The sequence below is a fragment of the Cygnus atratus genome, chromosome 1 (genome assembly GCF_013377495.2).
Source record: "Cygnus atratus isolate AKBS03 ecotype Queensland, Australia chromosome 1, CAtr_DNAZoo_HiC_assembly, whole genome shotgun sequence".
NCBI classification, from domain to species: domain Eukaryota; kingdom Metazoa; phylum Chordata; class Aves; order Anseriformes; family Anatidae; genus Cygnus; species Cygnus atratus.
The window spans coordinates 69,618,138-69,641,012 of NC_066362.1; the positions used below are offsets into that span (position 1 = coordinate 69,618,138).

The following is a 22,875-nucleotide window of genomic DNA, read 5'->3' on the forward strand; positions in this document are numbered from 1 at the left end:
CAACTCCTCCAAGTTTGGTGTCATTGGCAAATTTGCTCAAAATACCTTCTAGTCCTACCTCCAAATCGTTTATATAAACATTGAAGATGACTGGCCTTAAAATGAAGCCTTGGGGGACCCCACTGGTGACCATCCGCCAGCCTGATGTGGCCCCATTTACCACAATCCTTTGAGCCCTGCCCATCACTCAATTACTCACCCATCGTATGATGTTTTTGTTTAGCTGTGTGCTGGACATTTTGTCCAGTAGGATCCTATGAGAAACCGTGTCAAAAGCTTTGCTGAAGTCCAAAAAGATCACATCAGCTGGTTTCCCTTAATTGACTAGGTGGGTGATCTTATCATAAAAGGAAATCAAATTTGTTAAACAGGACCTACCCTTCGTGAACCCATGTTGGCTGGGACCAATGACTGCATTGTCCCCCAGGTGCGCTTCAATAACTTCAAGGATTATCTTCTCCAGGCACTGACATGAGGCTGACAGGCCTGTAACTACCAGGGTCTTCTTTCTAGCCCTTCCTGAAAATTGGTACATTTGCTAGCTTCCAGTCTACTGGGACCTCTCCAGATTCCCAAGACCATTGAAAAATAATTGAGAGAGGTCCCGTGATGACATCAGCCAGCTCTCTAAGCACCCTGGGATGAATCCCATCCAGATCCGTGGACTTGTATGGATCCAGGTAGAGCAGCAAATCCCCCACACGTTCAGGGTCGGTTGGGAGTTTATCATTCCCACTGTCATTATCCTCCAGCTCATGGCACCCTGGGTCCCAAGGCCCATCATCAGCATTGAAGACAGAGGCAAAGAAGGCGTTAAACATCTCTGCTTTGCCTATGTCCTTGTCTGTGAGGTGACCTTCCCCATCAAGTAGTGGATCTATGTTTTCTGTGGTCCTCCTTTTTCTGTTCACATAACATAATAATAATAATAATAATAACAACTTCACACTTTTCCTTTTTTTTTTTTTTTGTTAATGAAAGAATTTAGACAGTTGACCTTCTGAAAGACATCAATGCATTTTTTCCTTTTTCTGATCTTCCTTTGCCTCTTCCTCCTCCCCATTGTAAAGGAAGGAAGAAAGGAAGGAAGGAAAGATTTCAAAATGTCTAAATTATTTGCTTGATATTTACACTCTCTAATGATGAGAAAGAATAATGCTATCATTCATATCCACCAGTCAGCTTCTCTTTTCAACTGCTGCACAGCTCCACTCCGAAAATCCAAAGGGGATAAAAAAAGTGCTTGTATGACATTTTATTTAAGATACCTGTCCGGTATTGGTAGTGCAGCCCAGTAAGATTTGGTCTTGCAGAACAATATTTCTTTATGCTTCCTCTCTGTAGACAGGGACAATTAGCTGGAAATACAAAGCTGGGTTAGTTTTATTCTAAGCTTGTGTTTTCCAGTGCACTCTGACTCAGTAGTATATTAGTTACTTTACTACAAAGAGCTTTTCGCTCTATGGCCAACAGCAGTGGCCACAAAGAGAAATTACCACCAGCAAGTATTTTTCTGACTGCCTTGCTAGTGGCACTTCAGTGATTATGACAGTAACGGAAGTAAGAGCTGAGGCCACCACCAGAACCACAACTGTCAGATGTTTCTAGTATTAGAGAGGAATCCCAGATGGTGTCAGGCACCACACTCAGCCTGTCTCTGCATCGTCACGGTCTGTTGCAGTGCTTTGCCAGAGTTAGTTGACATGCTGATTTTTCCTGGTGGGAAATGCCTAGGAGGGGAGGCAAAGAAAAGATTATTAAGATGGCAAATTCATATACTTTTTGATTATTATTACTATAAAAATACACAGTGGCAGGACAGTTGAAATTTCTGTTCCTTAAGCTTTAAGTGCAGCTCACAGGTCCCAGTTTATATACACAGTATACAGAAAGAAACATCTGTGGATACCCATTTGATTTGAATTCAGGTGTGAAACATGGAACAGAATTTGTAACAATTTCTTATCAGTATAGCACTCATCCTTCTAAACGTGTTTGAAATTGCTTTGCTCTAGACAGACCATTACCAGGTAAATGACATAAAAAGGACAGAATTTAGCTAACGGCAGTAAATAAATAAAGAAGCTGACTTGTGAAAGAAGGAAGTGAAGAGGTCATACAGTAATTTTACAATGTCCTATTGTTCAGTATGTCAAGTTCAAAGCTGCCTTGAATCTTGTCTATTTTGCAGTTCCTCCTACATTTCTGAGCTTTCCTCTCTCCTGAATGCCCCCTCATTCATCCATCACATTCTCCCTTCTGATGTATCCTCTCCTGGATGTCTGTGGTCATCTTGCCATGCATGAACTCTTTGAGCAGCTCTGCCTCCTAAGCTACTTGCTGCCTCTGAGATCCTGAAGTCGGTTTTACCATTTCACTGCCAAAATCTGAGTGAGGGAAAGGAGATGATGTAGAGGATCCAAATCACCCTCTCCTTTTCTTATTCCTTCACGTGCTTCCCTTTTTTCTGGGAATTGAGTTGACTCATGAATGCTCCTTGGAGAGGGTTATGGGGATTTTTATTTTTTTTTAATTTTATTTTTTTTTCACAAGACTCTGGAAAGGAGCTCTGGGCACCTTCCTTTATGTGTATATGCTTCTGAGGTGCCTGCAAAATCTGGGGGTCCATATGCCTGAAAGGAAGAGCAGAACATTTGGAAGGGTTCAATGAAGGAATGGAGAGGACTGTTTGGTACTAATAGGTTGTCTGCTTGTCTGTGTAACCACATCACTATGGAAATGCGAGTACCTGCTGCTATAGCTGGATCAGGTGATACACTTGAGAAAATACTGTGAAGAAAGCACATCTACATGGGGTGATTTGACAGAATGAGTTTTGTATCTAATTTTTCGATTCTTTCTCGTCTATTTAGCAGAATGCTGTTTTTGTTTTTTTCAGGTATCATACAAGCTTTTTGAGGACATGGGGCTGTTTGAAACCTTTAAAATTCCAGTGAGGGAGTTTATGAACTATTTCCATGCCTTGGAATGTGGATACCGGGAGATACCTTGTAAGTAACAATTCCCAGCAGACAATAGTGCTTCCTTAAAGTTTTGGGTATTTTCTACACACTTTGTTTTGAATACTTTATTCTCTCAATATACCAGATACATTGTTTTTTTAAATGAGATGCCTTTTTCATTAAACCTTCATATGTATTGGCTGAGACCATAAATTCAAATCATATATTGCTGATATTGATTAATATAATAATTTACCACAGCAAACTGCTTCAGAAGACAGTGGTGCAATGTGTAAATCAAAAAAAAAAAAAAGGGGGGGGGCACAAAAACTGAAAAAAAAAAGAAAAGCTCAGTAATAATAGCAGACTCTACTCAATGCATGAAAGCATACATGCTTTCTTGAGCACTAACAGAAGAATATTTCTTCAGATTTTTCTTCTGCTGTGTCACTACCAAATGGACAGTTCTCTCTAGTCAGGGGGTGGTTTTTGCACCACAATTTCGTTTGTCCTTTTTCATTGCATTTACTGTTTCATGTTGTATAATAATAATTCGTGGGAAAGTTGTAGAAGCCTGCAGCCACGTGAAGATGTTATACTTACAAAGTGCTTGTTGAAGTGTGTATTCTTGATTATGCAAGTATGCCCCTGCCCCGGTGGATTTTATTGAAACATTTGCCCTCAGTGAGAGATCTGGATTTTTTTACACAGTAGCAGTGCTATGCTACCAAAAGAGACATACTTTGTAAAGCCCAAACATACCCAGTAGCTGAGTGTCTCCTGTTCTTCTGCAATCACAGCTAAGCTAGTATTTTTCAGTGTGAATAATTTATTCACAGAAAAACTTGCTTTCAGTCATTCCCAAAGTATTTACTAATTCAAATCAAACTTACCAAACCACTTCTACTGCAAAAGACTCTTTTTTTCCAGGAGGAGGGAGGCAGTTATTCCCCCTTTTAGCTGGCAGATAACTCCTGTGCTGAGGAATATAGGACACCCTGTTTTCTCCCACCTCCCAGAAAAATGTCTGAAACATTGGCTTATTAAGGCATATAGTCTCTCTCTCAAAATATTAAATACAAATTGGAACAGCTACAATGTAAGGGATTGAACGAAAACTGCCTCAAAATGCTCTCAAGCCAGGTGGTTTGGACTCTCTTCTGGGAAAGTGAGAGACCAAATTTCAAATCTTTCCCTGTGTTTGAATCCGAGAAGGGATTTTAAGCAGCAGATTATAGCCAGAGGGGTTATAGGTGGATGTTCCACAGTCTGTCCTTCCTATTGGAGCTGTTCCTCTTTGTTTTAAACACTTAACTACTCATAGGGGCTCCGGACTTTTTTGTAAATCTAGCTATTTATAAAAATATAGCCTCCATTTCCTTGACTTTTCTTATGTGTGTTTAATTTTATAGTCAAGAAGAATATTTTGTCTAATACATAATTAATTTACCTTCCAGTTTTTAATTTCTGTGAAGGAGTAAAAACCAAAGCAATTTGTTTTTATTGAACCAGTCTTTTCTCCTGGTTGCTGAACTGAAAAATGAGTTATTCATACAAAATTAACTATGACTATCCCTGCTGGATTAAGTTAGTACAAGTTTCACAAGAGGTTCATCCAGCCTTTACTCCAGAGAAAAGCATTAGACCCCTATGCAGGATCATCCTCTAGGTTTTGCATGAGATTAGTTTCTCAGGATAGATGTTCTTAGTACTTAGAAAGAAAGGCAGCAGCGAGGAGATCTCTTCCATATTTTACTTTGTTCTTTTCAAAAAATATCCAGTCCTATGCTGCTTACTGTTTTACTTAATACTACTAATAAAAAAGTAGCTAAATATCTAAACGGAGAAAGTCACAGGAGAGCAAGAGATTAAAGGGGTAAATACCAAAGCCAAGTGGCATGACATTATGCTCACATATAGTGAGTAAGCAAAGTGACTGCAAAATGTGAATATAATAAGCCTTTGTGTTACACCCATCTGCCCTTGGCAGGCAGGATTTTAGGACAATTTTAGAAGTAGACAAAGTAGGAAGTTGCCTTGAGCATCATAGTCTTGGGTTAGCAAGATGGTGAAGCTCTTCTTTACACCTCCTATGCCAAAACTGGGCAAATGCAGGCAGGCAGCTTTTGCCCCACTGATGACAAGGGTTAGAAATATGGTAGCAGCATTGCTTCCCTGGAGGAGGCAGGTGGCTTTTCCCAGCAGGAACAGGCAATCATCCATGCCCCAGCAGTGGCAAAGAGGCAAATCTGGCTCCCCAGGGTACTTTCTCCATCCCAGCTCTTCTCCTTTCTTCTCTTTTTTTTCCCACAGAAGGGTAGCTTTAGTGTGAAGTTCAGCTTCAGTGCTAAGAAACTCTCTGTCAGCTGCACACTGCCTGTCTTGAGGATGAGGCAGGTATAAAACCAGGTTGCTTACACATCTTGATGACAGACCATTCTACATCCCGCAGAGTACAGAGTTTTTGTTACCGCCTCCTGTGAGTCATATTGATGGGGGCGACCCAGTGATGGAGTCCCACATTTCTGTACTTCGGCGTCTGAAATGCATCTTTCCAGAACTGCAACAATGGTAGTGTAGCCACAAGCTATAATTCAGCTAGCAGCATTAGTTAGTCACTGTAGAATATACCTGTGCTCTGCCCAAAATTAGCCTGAATCACAAGCTGAAATACTTGTCTTTCAGTGATTCTACTCCAGATGTAAGTTTTGGTCCTCGTGCAGCAAAGTGTTACTCCTCTTTCAGCATCGTGTTTGCTTTTGCCAGTGTATGTTTAAATGATACTTTGTGCTGAACTAGTGTGTGATTCCTTTTTCAGCCAGTTGTGTTGATTGTAGGATAGTTTATCTGGCATTGAAGGATTTGGTGGGAAGAGCCTTGGAGTGACTTTTATCTCTCATTTCTGCAAAGAGAATTTGTAGCAAGCCAGATTACAGGAGTCAGGGCCTGAAATCTTATCCCTGGCCAGAAAACTGCAGAAAGAACTTGTTTTAACTGTGCAGTGTACACATATCCTGAGTTTGACTTTGCAGTGCTGCCATTAACACAGCACTGACATTTGCTCAAGTAGAGTCAGGTAGGTGTTATCTGCCTCGTGTTTAGAAGTTGGGAGAACCATCTGCTGAAGTAGATGGGGTTTTCCCAATGATTTCATTTGAATCAAAGGCTAACAACAGATATTTAGCCTATGACATTTAACTAGTGAAAAGCAACCACTGGAGTAAAGGAATGGAGCTGGAAGCGTGGGTCAGACTCCTTGCTTAATGCTTTCTTCACAAAGTTTCCTACAGTGCAGGTACCACTGCTTTGCTCTTGTTTTTCTCTTTTTTGGACTGGTGTTGAGACTTGCTAATGAATTTGCTTGAGCCATAGTAAAAAGCTGAGCATTTACACTATACAGCTGTTTTTCATGGTTCTGATACCATTTGATTTGTTTCTGCTCGATTGACTGTCATGCAGTACCCACTAGATGGTGCTGATTTCTCTCCGTAGGAAATACTCATGTTTAATAGCAAGGTCATTTGCTTTGTATCACAGATCACAACCGAATCCATGCAACTGATGTTCTGCATGCCGTTTGGTACCTTACTACTCAGCCCATTCCAGGACTGCCAACTGTGATTAATGATCATGGGTCAGCAAGTGATTCAGGTATATTTAAATATGCTAGTGTATATGTTGTATTTTTTAAAGCTTTTGACATGAAATTTGCTGGAAGAAGGCCAACAATTGAGAGTTGAGTGCAGTACTTGCTGTTACAAAGACTTTTAAATTCAATGGCCTGTTGAATGCTGCATGTATATTTGTATAACGTTGAAGAGAAAGTAGCTGGTCCTCCAAAACCTAATATTTTACATTTAATGTGTGAATGGAAACCTTTGCGGTCACCCGTAATAACAGATGTTTATTACCATTTGATTTTTCGATAGTTTTTCTTCTAGGAAACTGTGTTAGGAGTGCTTTCTAATGCTGCTACAAGAAACAGTGTAGACTTTTTAATCCTCAAACCCTGCATTGTTTTGCTATTATGAAACTACTGGGACACACAGGTAGTGGCATGTACTGCTACTGCTTGGCTGTTGTGAAGTGTTCCTTTGCCATTCCTCACTGTCTCCAAAGGAGAGTTTTTACCACCTTGCAATTAGTTTGCGAGTCCCTCTGTCTGCTCTTTTATGATTGCTACTTACAGGAAGCTCTTATTGCACATTTATATTAACTTCACCAGCTTGAGCTGTAGCAACTAGAGGACCTGTCTGTGTTTTGTGGGGATTCTGAGGGAGCTGTTGAAAAAACAGGAGTTTGGTCCACAGAGAACATTTCCACTTTTCATGTGTGTGCATTTGTGTGGCATTAGAATATCATTTATGAAACTCCTCAGGATGTTTTGGTGGTGTGAAAGGTTGCTATTCCTGGAAAATTTTGTCAGTAATCATACCAGCAAATGTTGTTGGAGGCTTTGTAGCTGAGGTGAACTGGGTGGAATGAAAGGACTTGTGTTTTGGGGCTTTCGGTGTTTGTAACTTGAAAGATGTTGTTCGTTTGCATGCAAGTTCCATTCAGTGCATCTCCCTCAAAATCTGCCAGTGGTATGTTCAAGCTGATTCAAAAAGAGGCTGGTAAGAGAATTATCATCAAAAAAGTAAAGTCTAGACATTGGATTGAAAAACATGCACCTATACCAATTGAATTAACAAATGGTATTCCACTACTTTAAGAACTGATAGTATTTCATAAATTAATCTATACGGTGAAGCACTTAGAGGAAGGAATGCAAAGATTGAGTTACTTACAAGGGTCCAGCATGTCTGTTGGCCCGTATCTTATTGTTAATGCCTTATGTAGTTTGAGACTAGGCTCTGCTGGATGGCTGGAAGATCCCTGGGGGATCTGAAATTGTTCAACAGCATGTCTTATTGCACTGGGTCATGTACACAGCATCATAAAGTGTTCAGCCCAGGACATGTTTACTCTTCAGTTAGGTACTGTGAATCCTCCACTCCTCTTCCTGCTTTGCTGCTCCCAGCTGTTTCAGTAAGTCACTGAAAAGGTGATAAGAAATTTTCTAAACTTATTTATTTCTGCTCAGATTCTGACAGTGGAATCACTCACGGCCATATGGGTTATGTGTTTTCGAAGACATACACACCTACAGATGACAGCTACGGATGCCTAGCTGGCAACATCCCAGCCCTCGAGTTGATGGCTCTTTACGTAGCTGCAGCCATGCATGATTATGACCATCCAGGAAGGACCAATGCCTTTTTGGTAGCAACAAGTGCTCCTCAGGTAAATAAATCTCAGGCAGTGTTGCTGCCAAGTTTGGAAGGTCTATGGTAGCAGATTTTACTTGTCGGTGATACCTGAAGCTTACATCAAGCACAGTTATACCAAATATTTTGAAATAGCTTATCAAAGTGAAAGAAATAATCACTTGGGGATTGCCAGTAAGTCTCCTTACACACCCTCACTACACTCAGGGGGAGTGTTAAGAAAGGTATAGATAAAATGTCTTTGTGAAGGAGAAGCAAATGTTCTGCTGCATGTCACAGAATCTGTAACTGTTTGTGAAATTAAGGGAAATATTACTCTACACAATAAGGCACAGAAAGATTAAAACAAACAGACAAACAAACTGTGTAGTTTCCAGTGCACCATGCAAGTGAGTTTGTGCGCAATCATAACATATATTTTCTGTTGCTCCTGTAGTATATGAATAGCTGCAGTCATTTATGAATGTATCTTTACACTATGACTCTACCGGGGGAAAAAAAAACATCTCTGTTTTACAAATGAATAATTGAGACTTACCTAAGGTTACACAGATGTTGCTGCCAATGCTGGCAGTCAAATTCAGCAATTCTGAGGCACTGTTTATTGGCTTAATTATGAGATCATCTTTCCTTACCTTACATAGCTGACCTGCCTGGCTTCAGCATACTCTGCTGAAAGATATTTCTGAGCAGAAAGAAAGAACGAAAGGTGGTGTAATGATGAGAATTTGGTTAGGGATGCAGAAATTATGGATTTACTCCCCACCTTGGATCCAGAATTCGTTTCTTAGCAAAAGGAAGTCATCTGGCCTTGCTCTGTATCAGTCTATATAGTAATACTCCTCATCCTTGCAACATATTTTGTGACCAAGAACTCTGACACTCTAGCTGGATAAATAGACTGATGGAAGACACACTATTCTTAAATCCATTTTTAAGAAATGAATGCTGTACCTTTGTGGTTGTAAAAGTCAACAAAGGAAGTTACATCTGGGATAAAGAATAGATTCTATTCTTTATGATAGAGTAGATTTTTTTCATCTCAAGATGACAGTATATAATTGAATTGAAAAGTAATGAAAAAAGTCCTAACACTGGAAACTATCCATATATATTTGTGTAAAAATATACGAGACTTTACACAACATTTCTTTCCATAAACCAAATAATTTGGATTTTAGCATTGATAAATCTGCCATGTTGAATGCATGTTGTCAGGTTTCAAACTGGGATTTCATTTGTTTCTGCATTTGGAATCAATCTAATGTGGATAAAATTGCCATATACAAACATCATAGGCAGTAATCCCTGTTAGTACTGTGACTTGTTCTGGAAAACAGGGAAACACTAGCGGATAATATTGACCATGCCTATGTATATTAAATATACATATGTATATGCCTAGATTATGTTAGACATTCGTTGTCAGATGACGAGGTTCAGTCAGGAACTGAAGACCCTTAAGCAGGGAAAGATCCAGATTTTACAAATAAGCAGCTACTATTCCTGCCAAAATAACATTTGAAACCTCAGGAAAATCTTGAAAAAAAAATGAAATCATCCAAACCTGAATGCCCCTCATGCATTATCCCCACATCATTCTTATTTCTGTAGTTGTGGTGTTTCTTTTGCTGAACATCTGCCCATGTTGCTTTCACAGGCAGTGCTGTACAATGACCGCTCTGTTCTGGAGAATCACCACGCTGCTGCTGCCTGGAACCTTTTCATGTCGAGGCCAGAATACAACTTCTTGGTCAACCTTGACCATGTGGAATTCAAGCATTTCCGCTTCCTCGTCATTGAGGCAATTTTGGCTACTGACCTGAAAAAACACTTTGATTTTGTTGCCAGATTCAATGCCAAGGTAAAAAGATTCATTTGGGTTTCTGGTGGATAGTCAGAAAAGTTTCCAGGGCTTGGTAGCATCACAGTTAAATGATTAAAAATGCTGCTGTGTTGCTTTTTGTTCCGAATGGCCTCTCAGCTGCTGTAAAACATTCCGATGAATATTAATCTGGCATTTCTTTTACCTATTTGAATTTAGTGCCACAGCTTCCTTTCTTATATATGCTTGTGTTTTTCAGAAGTTGGTTTAAGGCAGGATCTGTTGTCCTGTTGATAACATACAGAAGCAGATTTAGAATGGCTAATTTGCCCTGTTGAGGATATTATGTAATATAGGACAATTTGATGAAAATCCCACTTACATCCTACTTTTCAATATTGTTTTCTTCTCCGCTGGCATTTTAGACATTAGCAAAACACTCAGGAAAAAAAAAAAAAAAAAGGAAAAAAAAAAGGAGAGGTTTTACCACATTTCCGTAATGTCTAAATACTTAACGTGACTCTTTATCTGTTTAATTGTACTGTTCTATTAGCAAAACACAGATATTGTATGATTTTGAAATTCTGATCTGAAATGCAGTAAAAGATCTTTCTTTCCTACTTTGTTCCCAATGGGTAAACCCCCGAGAAAGGTCAGTAAAGATCTTTTATTTATGCTCAACTCAGTGAGTATAAAATTACAACCCTGGGAACCTATTTTTAAAAATTATTGTACAGTGTCATCTAGTTTCAATTTATTGGAAATTACTATCTATAAGTTTATTTTAATAAACTCCACCATCTATCCAAGCTGTAGGTATGTTACCTGGATAATATCTGCTTGGGAGCTGATGTTGCCTACTTGTTCCTTGTATAAAACCAAACACAGTGTATTTCTTGTCCTGGATTGGGACCTCCTAGCTGTTTTAGTTTCATAGATAAAATGTTTTCTTGGGGTATTGCTTAAGATGGACCTGTATCCTGAAAGTCTGAAGCCTACGGATGTATGACTGGTTTTGTTTTCCATTACCCTATATCTCTTTGTTTGGCTCTAAGGAGTTGTAAAGAAATGCCTTAAATTATGGTCCAGGGTAGACAGGGAACTGATCTGAAGATCCATAAAAGTCTTAACTCCTTAACATTGGACCCCTGTTAGACATGTCCCACATCCCTGCTGGTGATACCAGAGGGGTTTCTTTAGGTCTTAATTTTAAACCCCAGGGCAATTTTCACCTGCCTAATTTCCTCTTAAAGTATTAAACTTACTGGCAGATTCTCAGCTGATAGGGCTCCCATGACAATAAAGTACAGTGAATTCAGGCTGTCTGAATAAATCCTTTGCCTTTGACAGTTTGGACCAAAACCTTCACTTCCGTGAAAGTAAGTAATATGAGGGAAAAAAAAAAAAAAAAGGAAAAAAAAAAAAGAGGAGGAGAAAGTGAAATTATTAAGCAGTATTTGTGGCTGATCCTAGCTTTCCCTGTCATCACTGTCTTAAAAAGAGATTATTTACACTTGGTTAGAAAAACCTCTTTTGTACCAGAGTGGCCTCCGAGAGCAGACCTCACACGTTTGTATCTGAGTTTCTGCAGCTCTGATAAGCTGAGCTCTAAATGATTATGTTATTGATTGAGTTGCTGAACTGTAGTTTAGTGTATTGACCATAGTCAGAGAGACTGTAGAAGTCAGTGTAAGCACATGTAATGTAATCATCCTCCTACGAGAAAATCTTGCTGTCTGGAAAGTACAAGAAATAATGAAGGAAGCTCACTGTCTGTCACTTTGGTGATATCAATGCATCAGAGCACTTACTGTCCTCTGACACTAGTTATGTCAAATCATGTATATTAATAGCATAGCCCTCAACATTGTGGACCTACTCCTATATGGGACAGGGGACCTGGTGACAGAGGACATGTAAGTTTTGTCTAGTCATAACACAACTTCCTATCCATTTTCAACTACTGCAAACTTGAAAATTAAAGCTGTGTTTCAAGGAGGGATTTGAATTTAAAAAATTAATTACACAGTAAAGTCCCTCCGACACTCAGAGATGTTTTAGGAAAAAAAGCTGAGATGGGAAAATGTGGCTAATGGCAGCAAAGGTTGGTATCACTGACCATTTGGAGATGGAAAAGGCCAAGGTCCTCAGTGCGTTCTCTGACTCTGTCTTTGTGGGTAAGACCTGGCTTCGGGAATCCCAGATCCAAGAGATGTCAGAGAAAGTCGGGAGCAGTGAAGACTTACCTTCAGTGAGGGAACACTTTAACAAACTGTACATACACAAGTCCATGGGAGATGGAGCAAGACCTCTGCAGTGTTATGTGGTGACAGGGCAAGAGTCAAGGGGTACAAATGGAAACACAGAAAATCTCATTAAAAATAGGAAAGGACTGGTTTACTGTGAGAGGTGTTGTATACTGGAAAAAGTTACTCAAAGAGGCTGTGGAGTTTTCCTCTTGTTGGAGATACTCAAAATCCAACTGCGTGCGATCTTGAGCAGCGTCTAACAACTGGCCCTGCCTTGAGCAAGGGGATTGGACAAGTCCAGAGGTGCCTTCCAACCTCAGCCTTTCTGTGACTCTTTGAAAGTTACGGTTTGATTTTAAGGCAGTCGATAGCATATATCACATTTCATTGTGGAAGGTATGGGAAAAATTGAGAAAAGGAAAAATATGAATCCTGTCAGAAAAATTTAGATCAAATAGAAAAATAGACCTGTTACGTGCATCTTCATGCTATAATAAAATCAGCATGTCATTTAATGGCAATTTATTTTTGTGCACAAATTAGGTAGTAATTTCTTGGAAAATGTCATGGAAATGTTGCATTTTTTTTTGTTTTGTTTTCCTAGTAAATGCTTTCAGACAGACACATTATTTGCTAAATATTAATTTCTCATAATATATCTCAATGTTCCTTGTTTTTCACTTATTTTTCTTTTTATAGGTTGATATGCGGGTGATTGTAAATTTCAACTTTAAGTTAGCTCACCTGCTTACATTTGTGATTCTGTCAAGTAGCTGAACCACAAGGTATCCCAGGGCAGAATTTCCTCTGTGGATGCATTCTTATTGAGCATTACTGTCATGTATTTCCTTTCTCTGCCTGCCAGGTGAATGATGACGTTGGGATTGACTGGACTAATGAGAATGACCGCTTGCTGGTTTGCCAAATGTGCATCAAATTGGCTGACATAAACGGGCCTGCAAAATGCAAAGACTTGCATCTGCAGTGGACAGAAGGCATTGTCAATGAGTTTTATGAACAGGTAAATAAATGCATGTCCAAGGTGGTATCTGCTGGTTGCATGTTGTGGGCTAAACAGTCCTGCAGTGTGCTAATGCTGATGATGAGTGAAAATTGCAGAGAACAGGGCTAAAGGGAATGCCTAGAGTTCAAATAGACCATTTGTATGCTGGATCAGTGATAGTCCGTATGGCACTCAAGCTTCTAATTTGTCCTCAAAGACATCTGATGATGGGGTTTTGTACAGGCTTAGCCAATCTAGTCTGTCAATATCCTTACCATGTACATGGTGAACAAGTTGTTCTTTTCCTATTTTTTTCTGTTGGCTTGTCATCCTTCTTTCAGTCTTCTTTAGTACAAACTATCTTTTCATCCTTTCTTCCATATCTTTTCAAGACATCTGCTGGTTCTCATTGCTCTTCTCTGCATTGACTCCAGGTGGCTCACACTTTTGTTGACATGTGCTCTCTAAAACTGGACACGACATCCTTATTGAGATGATCTAAACAAAGAAGAGGGGTTATTTCAGTTTCCCCTTGGGCCATGTCCCTGCATGCACACACACACAGAACCTTTGTGTAATGAATATGAATGCCATTGTAACATTGTTGACTTTCATTTTATTACAGACTAACCATATCTGCTCCCTACATGTTGATCCTAGCTCATACTTTTTTTTTTTTGATATCACTTTCAGCTTTCCCTAGCTCATACTTTTTTTTTTTTTTGACATCACTTTCAGCTTTCCAAAGGTTTGTTAGTACAACAGCAATAATAATGCAAGACTCAGCTGATGGTAGCACAAGGAAGGAGAACAGCCACAGACTGATTTACAAAGACCTGGGAATATAGCCAGGCACTGGTGCTCTCCTGCCAGGTATAAGGGTGCTCTTAATTGAAACTTTTCTCATTATAATTTATTTAGGCATGCTGAGTGCAAGAGACAGAGCTGTTCCCACGTTATTCCTCTGTTTCCTGAGTGGAAAGACGTTTTGAATGTGCTGGTTAGACTGAACTTCACATCCTGTCTTTTCAGGAGGAAGCATGCAGGCTAAATCACTGAATCAGACACTGGACAGTCTTCTAGGGGAAGGTAGACTGACTTAAAGTCACAGGATAACCCCTTTTAAAGCCTTGTCATCTTCACTCAAATTTACTGTACTTAGAGTTTGGAAAAAGTAGGATTTTCTTCTGCTGCTGCATTCTGGAGTATGTAAAGAAATGGAAGAAGGGTCAAAATTAAGACATTGCCCTGAAGGTCCTTCATTTCTTTAAACAGTCCTGAGGAAAAGAAATGGCAAAGATTCTTAAATATATTACAAATATAGTTAGTTCAATTTTTCTTTTAATTTTTTTTTCTTTGTAGAAGAGAATGAATCCCATAACAGCAGTAATTAACCTTCATCTCCCACATTTTCTTTCAGGAAATGCTTTTCTTTGTTTATTCTCATTAAAGTTCTCCCAACAAATTGTACTTCACCTAATTCTGGTGATGATCATAGCTTATGTGTGTGACCACTGCATGCAAACAAAACTTGTTAATCATATATATGATATGACTTTTCTTTGGTCCAAAATAACTAATTTCAGAGGGCAGTAAGTGCTCCAATACAGTGGTATCATCAGAGTGTCAGAAAGTGAGCTCTGAGTTGAGCTTGGGAGGAACATGTGTGAGAGGATGCTCTTCCACAGTAAAATCTATGTCGTTGTCCATCAGTCAGAAAGCTGTGCTATTAATATTTTCATGCTCTTGGAAGTTGCTCCAAAGGACTGCTGCAGATAATCTTTCTCATAATACTGTAATTAAAAATAAATAATCTTAAGATTTATCTTCTCTGCAAATTTTGATTCAGAATAGCACGTTTGTTATCTTCGTTACTGACTTTACTTTTGGCATGGGAACTGTGGGCAAAAGTCTTTGAAACCTTCCCTTGCGAATTACAAGACATTGGGTGGTCAGTGTGATTTTGTTGTTTTTGTTGTTGTTTGTTTGTTTTAATAAAAGATGTATATTCACTATAGTGAGAAATCAATATGTACTGATACATTTTCTGTTTTGTCTTTTGCCTGACATGAGTTGTTGCATTCCTGACAGGATACTGGGACTTTTGAGAAAGCTGGAGAGGGACTCTGTCAGGAAGTATAGTTGTCAGGAAGTGTAGTTAATGGTGTAGAAGTGTAGTAAACTAAAAGAGGGTAGGTTTAGATTAGATATAAGGAAGAAATTCTTTACTCAGAGGGTTGTGAAGCACTGGAACAGGTTGCCCAAAGAAGTTGTGGACACCCCATCCCTGGAAGTGTTCAACGCCAGGTTGGATGGGACTTTGGGAAACCTGATCTGGTTGGAGGTGTCCCTTCCCATGGCAGGGGCAGCTGGAACCATATGGTTGTTAAGGTCCCTTCCAACACAAACAATTCTGTGATTCTATGATGGGGCTGAAAACAAAGAGCATATTCTTCCTAGGACCTACTTTTGACATTAAGGACAATAAGTTAGATTTTCAATTTATTTAACCTAGGTCAAAACCCGACTTTCTTTAATGAAATATACTATATGTGTTGTATTAAACCATCTTCACCATGCTTTTGATCATCAACTTTCTTCTGAGTAGGGAAAAGCATTCTTTTTCTCACTTCTGAAGAGGAAAATTTTATGGGAAGTTTGAACTTCCCCAGAACTGTTGTTATCAAAAAGCATACATTCAGCCTATGCTGTGAGAATAGTGAAATATTTTTCTTGGGTTTCCTTTAATAAACACCAATTCCTCTGAAGAATTTAACTCCCATAAAATAACAAGTGCATTGCATATAATTGTTCAAAAACCTGTACCATATTGTTACAGTATGTTTCATTTTTTCCCTCCACGTGTTCAGCATATTTATTCAAAGTTAGGCTAGACTTACATTAAAAAGAATCAAAAAATGCGCTGTAATATACTTCACATAATAAATCATGTTTTAACTGGACATGAAAAAAGAACTTGTAAACATTTTAATAGTCAGCTTTCTTCCCACTAGTGACAACTTACAACTATGAAATCTCAGATGTGTTACTGTGAAGAAGAGCGAGTTGCCACTTCTTTTAATTTGCTTGTTATTTCAAGGATGGATGACATGTTTCAGTGTTTTGTTAAGACTAATATTCTGCATTTAATGATTGAGTATAATGTTTTTGGTAGGTTATTACAAAAATAAAAACAAAACAAACCACAAGGAAGTGAGATGTTTGTGGTACATGCTTCAAAATCGAACTTTCATTCATTGACCTTCCAAGCTATCAATGAGTTGTTGACCAGATAACATTGTCTCTGACTTTTGGAAAATGTAGATTGCCAGGAAATAAATTCAGGCAACATGTAAATTCATGGAAGGTGAATATGTCTGCCCAGATTCTAATCTGTATTCTCAAAAAATAGCCCTCCATGTTGTATTAATGTCTTAATTTGCATAACAGGTTTGATTAAAGGGATGTGGTTTTTTTGTTTTGTTTTGTTTTGTTTTGTTTGTTTGTTTGTTTTACTGGGGAAGTGGCATTCAGTCTTGACATGTCTACTCAGCTGAAAACTCGCTGATATCACCAGAGGCTTTGCTATGATAGGGGTGAGTGAGAATATCAGACTTTGTACTGCAAGAAAGTTTGACCTTTTTCACATCATGAGAGGAGGCAAATAAGTCTTCCTATACCTCCTCTCAGCTCTCTCTCCCCAAGAAAAGATAGCAAAAAGCTTTATGGGAAAGATTTACTGCTTCTGAGTTATGCCTACTTTGATGGGGATCATTCTAGTATTTCCAGAAAGCAGATAATTATGACCCAAAGCCAAAAGGAGTTCTTCGTTTTAAGAAATGTGTAATAAGGACAAAATCCATAAGAAAACTAGGTCAATGAGATGGCTCTGGCTTGCAGCAATTCAGTCTTGTTCCCTGCAAACAGTTGGCTGAGTACAAGGAGAATGAGCTAACAATCACAAAATCAGAAAACATTTCTGAAAATAATGTAAAGAAATAAGGAAATCATCAGTTTTCAAACTTTCAAACTCAGTGCAAAGTACAGGACAGTGGTGGTAGGCATCATTTTGAGCAGTCATCAAAGTAACATTCTTGTTAAATTCACACTGTTGGTAGTGGGTCCTCTTACAAGAAAAGAGCTGTAACTTCAATGAATCATTTGACATGATGGCACTGTAATAATGTCACGCTGGCATGGTATGGAAGTGGCATTACAGTAGAACTATTTTTCTTTCATCATTTTTAATGGGTTTGATGTGCATTGCTCCTTTTCATGACACGGTTTTTCTTTCATTCACTTCAGAGAAATTACTGCTGTTTTTCTTCTCCAGGGTGATGAAGAGGCTAGCTTGGGCCTGCCTATCAGTCCTTTCATGGATCGCTCTGCTCCTCAGCTGGCACACCTCCAGGAATCTTTCATCACTCACATTGTGGGACCACTATGTAACTCCTATGACTCAGCAGGGCTGATGCCAGGAAAATGGATAGAAGATAGTGATGAATCAGGAGACACTGATGAGCATGAAGAGGAAGATACAGCAGAAATGGAAACGTGTGAAAATGCTGAATCCAGTAAGTTACTCACACTTATTTTTTTCAACAGAAAAAGTTCCATATTATGACCAAAAACTAAGAAGTCATATTGTAAAAGCGTAGAGACCATGAGCTGGTCATGTTCTACGTGAACCTCTCCAGAGTTACAGTGATTCAGCGCTGTCCTTGGTGAAGTTGTCATGAGGTTAGTCAACGTTGGCACTCCTTTCCCTGTATCTCATCTGTCTAGAAAGCACCAGCCTTTAGTGCCCTAGTGAAACACTGATACATAGCCTTTTCTCTAACAACCTTACCTTTTCTATTCTTCCCCAAATCGTTTCATGCCAAAAGTTCAAAGTAAACATTAAATAATATAGTGTGCACAGGTTTATTTTAGCATCCACCAGCTCTACAGGATCATCTCTCTAATAGCAGACAGAACTACACATTTCTGTGGCAGATTCACATTTATGGAATTGTCTACCAGATGGAAAGCTATGAGGTTGGTAACCAACAGAGACCCCAAAGCATTGAAACTGACGTTTCTGTATTAAGAAGAAAGATGAAGTATGTTCTCATTTATCCATTCTAGGGTCTAGCCTTACTTTTAAATTCTTAGTCGCCATTCATCTCATTGCTGTATTGTGTAATATTCTGTGTCCCTGCTAGTCAAGTCCGACAATGCTGCTTTTAAGTTAAAAGCACGGGCCATCATTAACACCTGTCATACTGAAAACCAACCATTTTTTAGTCATCTTCTGTTTTCTTTTCAATATTCATAGAATCATATCATAGAATCATAGAATGGCTTGGGTTGGAAGGGACCTTAAAGATCATCTAACTCCAACACCCCTGCCATAGGCAGGGATGCCACCCACTAGATCAGGTTGGCCAATGTCGCATCCAGCCTGGCCATGAACACCTCCAGGGATGAGGCATCCACAACTTCTCTTGGCAACCTGTTCCAGTGCCTCACTACCCATACAGTGAAGAATTTCCTCCTAATGATTAGTCTAAATCTACCCTTTTTTAGGTTAAGACCATTCCCCCTTGTCTTATCATTATCTACCCAAGTAAAGCGTCCTTCTCCATCCATAAAGACCCCTTTAAATATTGAAAGGTCTCAATGAAAAGTCTCAATTGAAAGGTCTCAATTGAAAGGTCTCCCTAGAGCCTTCTCTTCTCCAGGCTGAACATCCCCAGCTCTCTCACCTTTTTTCATAGGAGAGATGCTCCAGTCCTCTGATCATCTTTGTAGCCCTTCTCTGGACTCACTCTAACAGGTCCACTTCTTTCTGGTGCTGGGGGCCCCAAACCTGGATGCAGTACTCCAGGTGGGGCCTCACAAGGGCAGAGTAGAAGAGGACAATCACCTCCCTCGACCTGCTGGTCACACCTCTTTTGATGCAGCCCAGGATGCAGTTGGCCTTCTGGGCTGCAAGCACAGACTGCTGGCTCATGTTGAGCCTTTCATCCACCAGAACCCTCAAGTCCTCCAAGTCTTTCTCTGCATGGCTGGTCTCAGTGAGTTCTTCTCTCAGGCTGTACTCCTGTCTTGGAGTGTCCTGACCCAGGTGCAGCTCCTTGCACTTGGACTTGTTGAACCTCATGCAGTTCATGTTGGCCCACTTCTCCAGCCTGCCCAGGTCCCTTTGAATGGCATCCCTTCCTTCTTTGGTATCAACTGTACCACTCAGTTCGGTGTCATCTGCAAACTTGCGAGACTGCACTGAATCCCATCATGTATGTCATTGATGAAGATATTGAAAAGCACTGGTCCCAAGACAGACGCCTGAGGGACACCACTCATCACCAGTCTCCATCTGGACATAGAACTATTGACCACTACTCTCTGGGTGCAGCTGTCAAGCCAATTCCTTATCTACCAGCTGGTCCGCCCTTCAAATCCGTATCTTTCCAATTTAGGGATTAGGATGTTGTGTGGGACTGTGTCAAAGGGCTTACAGAAATCCAAGGAGATGACATCAGTCAGTCTTCCCTTGTTGACTGATGCAGTTACTCCATCACAGAAGACCACCAGATTGGTTAGGCACGATTTACCCTTGGTGAAGCCAAGCTAGCTGTCCCAGATCACCTCCTTGTCCTGCATGTGCCTTAATATTGCCTCCAGGAGGATTCATTCCATGATTTTCCAAGCACAGAGGTGAGGCTCACCAGTCTGTAGTTCCCCAGGTCTTCCTTTCTACCCTGTTTTAAAATGGGAGTGATCTTCCCCTTTTTCCAGTCACAGGGGACTTCACCTGACTGCCATGATTTTTCAAATATGGAGAGTGGCTTGGTGACTGCATCAGCCAATTCCCTCAGGACCCTAGGATTCATGATATTCTACCTCATAATAATATTTTATTATTCAAGCTATTGCTTTTACATTTTGCATCTTTTTCAAAACCTTAAAAATGAATGTATCAAAAGTTTTGAAATAGCCAAAGAAGTTCTTCCTGCTTCCTTCTTACTGAATGTGAGGTGCTCATCTCAGTCATACGAACGTATTAAAAACTGTTTTCTTCTGGTTCCCTAAATTCTCTGTGACTGTATGGATCTGCATTAGGCATCTACAGAATTTTTTGTGTGGATATAGAGGTCTTAAAAGTAATTAGAAATTTGTTCCTATTATCAACACAGTTATGGATGTTCTAAACCTTCATGAAACTTACAAATAAAAGGATGAGATGTGAGATACATAAATACTATGTGTTGTGGAGATATTGGTGATGTTTTTCTTGATGGAAATGAAATTTAGGTAGATGGAAGTATAGTTGTTGCAGAAAATGTAGCTCCTGATAATTCACTGAAACAGCAGAGATATATGTAGAGTTATGAAAATTTAAGGTAGCCTAAAATTGATTTATTTTGTTACTATAAAGGAGCATGTAATTTTCTCAAAGTTCTGTTGTAAATATAAAAATTAAACAGTCTTTAGTGATTCAGGCAAATTTTATCACCACAGCAAGTGCTCAGTGGTCTCGGCAGAGAGCAGCAAGATGCAGGTCACTCAGGAAAGCCAGGAGGGAATGTCCTGCTGTGGCATTGGCAGAGTAGGGGCTTCTTATTAGTGCTAAACCTGAAGGTTTCCTACAGAGAACCAAGGGCTTTCTAATGAAGGATTGAGTTGGATTTGGTCTGTGCTCAGTGAAAAGCTCTTTGTTTCCAGTTCAGAAGCTTCAAGGGCTAAACATTTTGGACCCTGACACAGACATACTTCAGGCAACCTGCAAGTGCTAATCCATGCAAATTTATTTGGTACAAAACATTCTTGTACGTCACCTTCTTTAAAAAAAAAGAAATCAGCAGTTGTCTTTGGAGGGGTTATTATTTCAGTTCTATCACTGACGTTGCCACTGTTAATGATCAGGGAAAATTTTCAAGCTTTGTATTGTTAACAATTTGTGTTGGACAGGCTATACAGGCATAGAAAAAAAAAAAAAAAAAAGAAAAAAAAAAGCCACTTCAGAAAGCAAAACACTTGTGGTGCAGCTGTGTCAGGAGCCCTGAGAACTAACAGTGACAAAAGCATTTGTCAGATTTACAGGAGGGGACGGATGAATCAAAAACAGAGATATGAGTTACTTCCTGATAGTGTTTGGCTATGTGACCACTTCATCAGTGATCAAACTCTGTTGCTGGAGCAATGTTGTGCAAAGGCTTTATGATCATCTTCACTGTAGTGGTAGAGTAGTAAATCTCTGTCTTTGACAAGGGAACATAGGAACGGGTTCTCTCCTTTGATTCCTAATGCTTACTCAGTTTGTTACCCTCCTACAACACTTCTCAGATCAAAGGCAAAATGTGAGAAAACAGTCAGGATTTTTTTTTTCTAGAGCAGTGAGCAGAGATCTGTTTTGGGATGGGGATTTAATGTCTGTGTTACAGAGTAAGATGATCGCTGTCTTGAAGCACTTAATCCCAAAACAGTGAGTGGAAACAGCTCAGAAACATATTTTGTGCATCATCGTTCAAACACTAGATGTCTCTGTGAGCTATACAGTAAGGGACAGCATGCAGTCCATGGTAAGACAAGGCTGGGGCTCAAACTGTGTGGGAAAAGTTTTCTCCTGGAGGTCTGGGTTGACATGACTTTCTGAGTTTTTAAGGATCTTTAAGTTTGTGATTTTAAAAATCTGTTGGTGCAATTCCTGTATGTTATAACACACCCTACTTCCTACACCTTCAGTCTGTTCTCCTTCTTCCCTCACAGAACATTAACATCACATGGTATTTTACAGGAAAGAAGAAGTTCAAGAGGAGGAAAATATACTGTCAGATCACTCAGCACCTGCTCCAGAACCATAAAATGTGGAAGAAAGTAATTGAGGATGAGGAGAGGTTAGCTGGGACAGAGAAGCAAGGCGCAGAGCAATCCACACTGCACCAATCTTCAGAACAAATTCAGGCCATCAGGGAAGAGGAGGAGGAGAAAGGGAAGCCCAAGAGGGATGAAGAGGAGGACACAACTGTAGAACCAAACCAATGACAATATTTACAGCAGTATTTTAAGACAGATTGACTTGTGCACAAACTCTTTCTCAAGCCAGCACAGCATTTAGACACAACACTGTAGAAGTATGGGATTATGCGCCTACAGCTGTTTAATGTGTTTCTCTTTCCTTTTTATGGTGAGGTACATTGTTTAAACTCCTATGCTCAAGGAAGCTTTCACACTGCGACACCGGCTTTTACAGACTTTCTTTACAGAGATTTGGAGGTGGGGGTGGGGGATGGAATTATATAAATATATATATATATGTATAGCCAGGGTTATTGGCTGCGCACTTCAGCAAAATACATTTAATGATATTTTATGGTCACTGTGATATTTACAGAAGGAAGTTATCTAAAGAAATGCTGCTTCTAAAGCACATTTGCAGTTAACAGCGAGGTACCAGTTAAGTATCTTTTGCTCTTAATGCTGAGGGATAACAGTTCCAAAGCTTTACATGAATGCCAATGTATCCTGCCAACATACATGTGTGTGTGAGGGGGGTGCTTGTGTGTGTGTGTGTGTCATATAG

General features: G+C 39.6%; 1 protein-coding gene across 2 annotated transcripts in view; it reads left to right on the top strand.

Moving 5' to 3' along the window:
• The window catches only part of PDE3A (phosphodiesterase 3A), a 92,831-nt gene extending 70,349 nt beyond the window's left edge, over positions 1-22,482 (top strand). For both annotated transcript variants that reach the window (XM_035550854.1, XM_035550855.1), the window contains 7 exons: positions 2,900-3,011; positions 6,501-6,614; positions 8,050-8,249; positions 9,894-10,097; positions 13,173-13,328; positions 17,644-17,884; positions 22,090-22,482. In XM_035550854.1, the coding sequence (XP_035406747.1) occupies positions 2,900-3,011; positions 6,501-6,614; positions 8,050-8,249; positions 9,894-10,097; positions 13,173-13,328; positions 17,644-17,884; positions 22,090-22,337 (1,275 nt within the window). In that variant the 3' untranslated portion in view covers positions 22,338-22,482. The remainder of the gene's footprint in view (positions 1-2,899; positions 3,012-6,500; positions 6,615-8,049; positions 8,250-9,893; positions 10,098-13,172; positions 13,329-17,643; positions 17,885-22,089) is intronic.
• Positions 22,483-22,875: the final 393 nt, after the last annotated feature.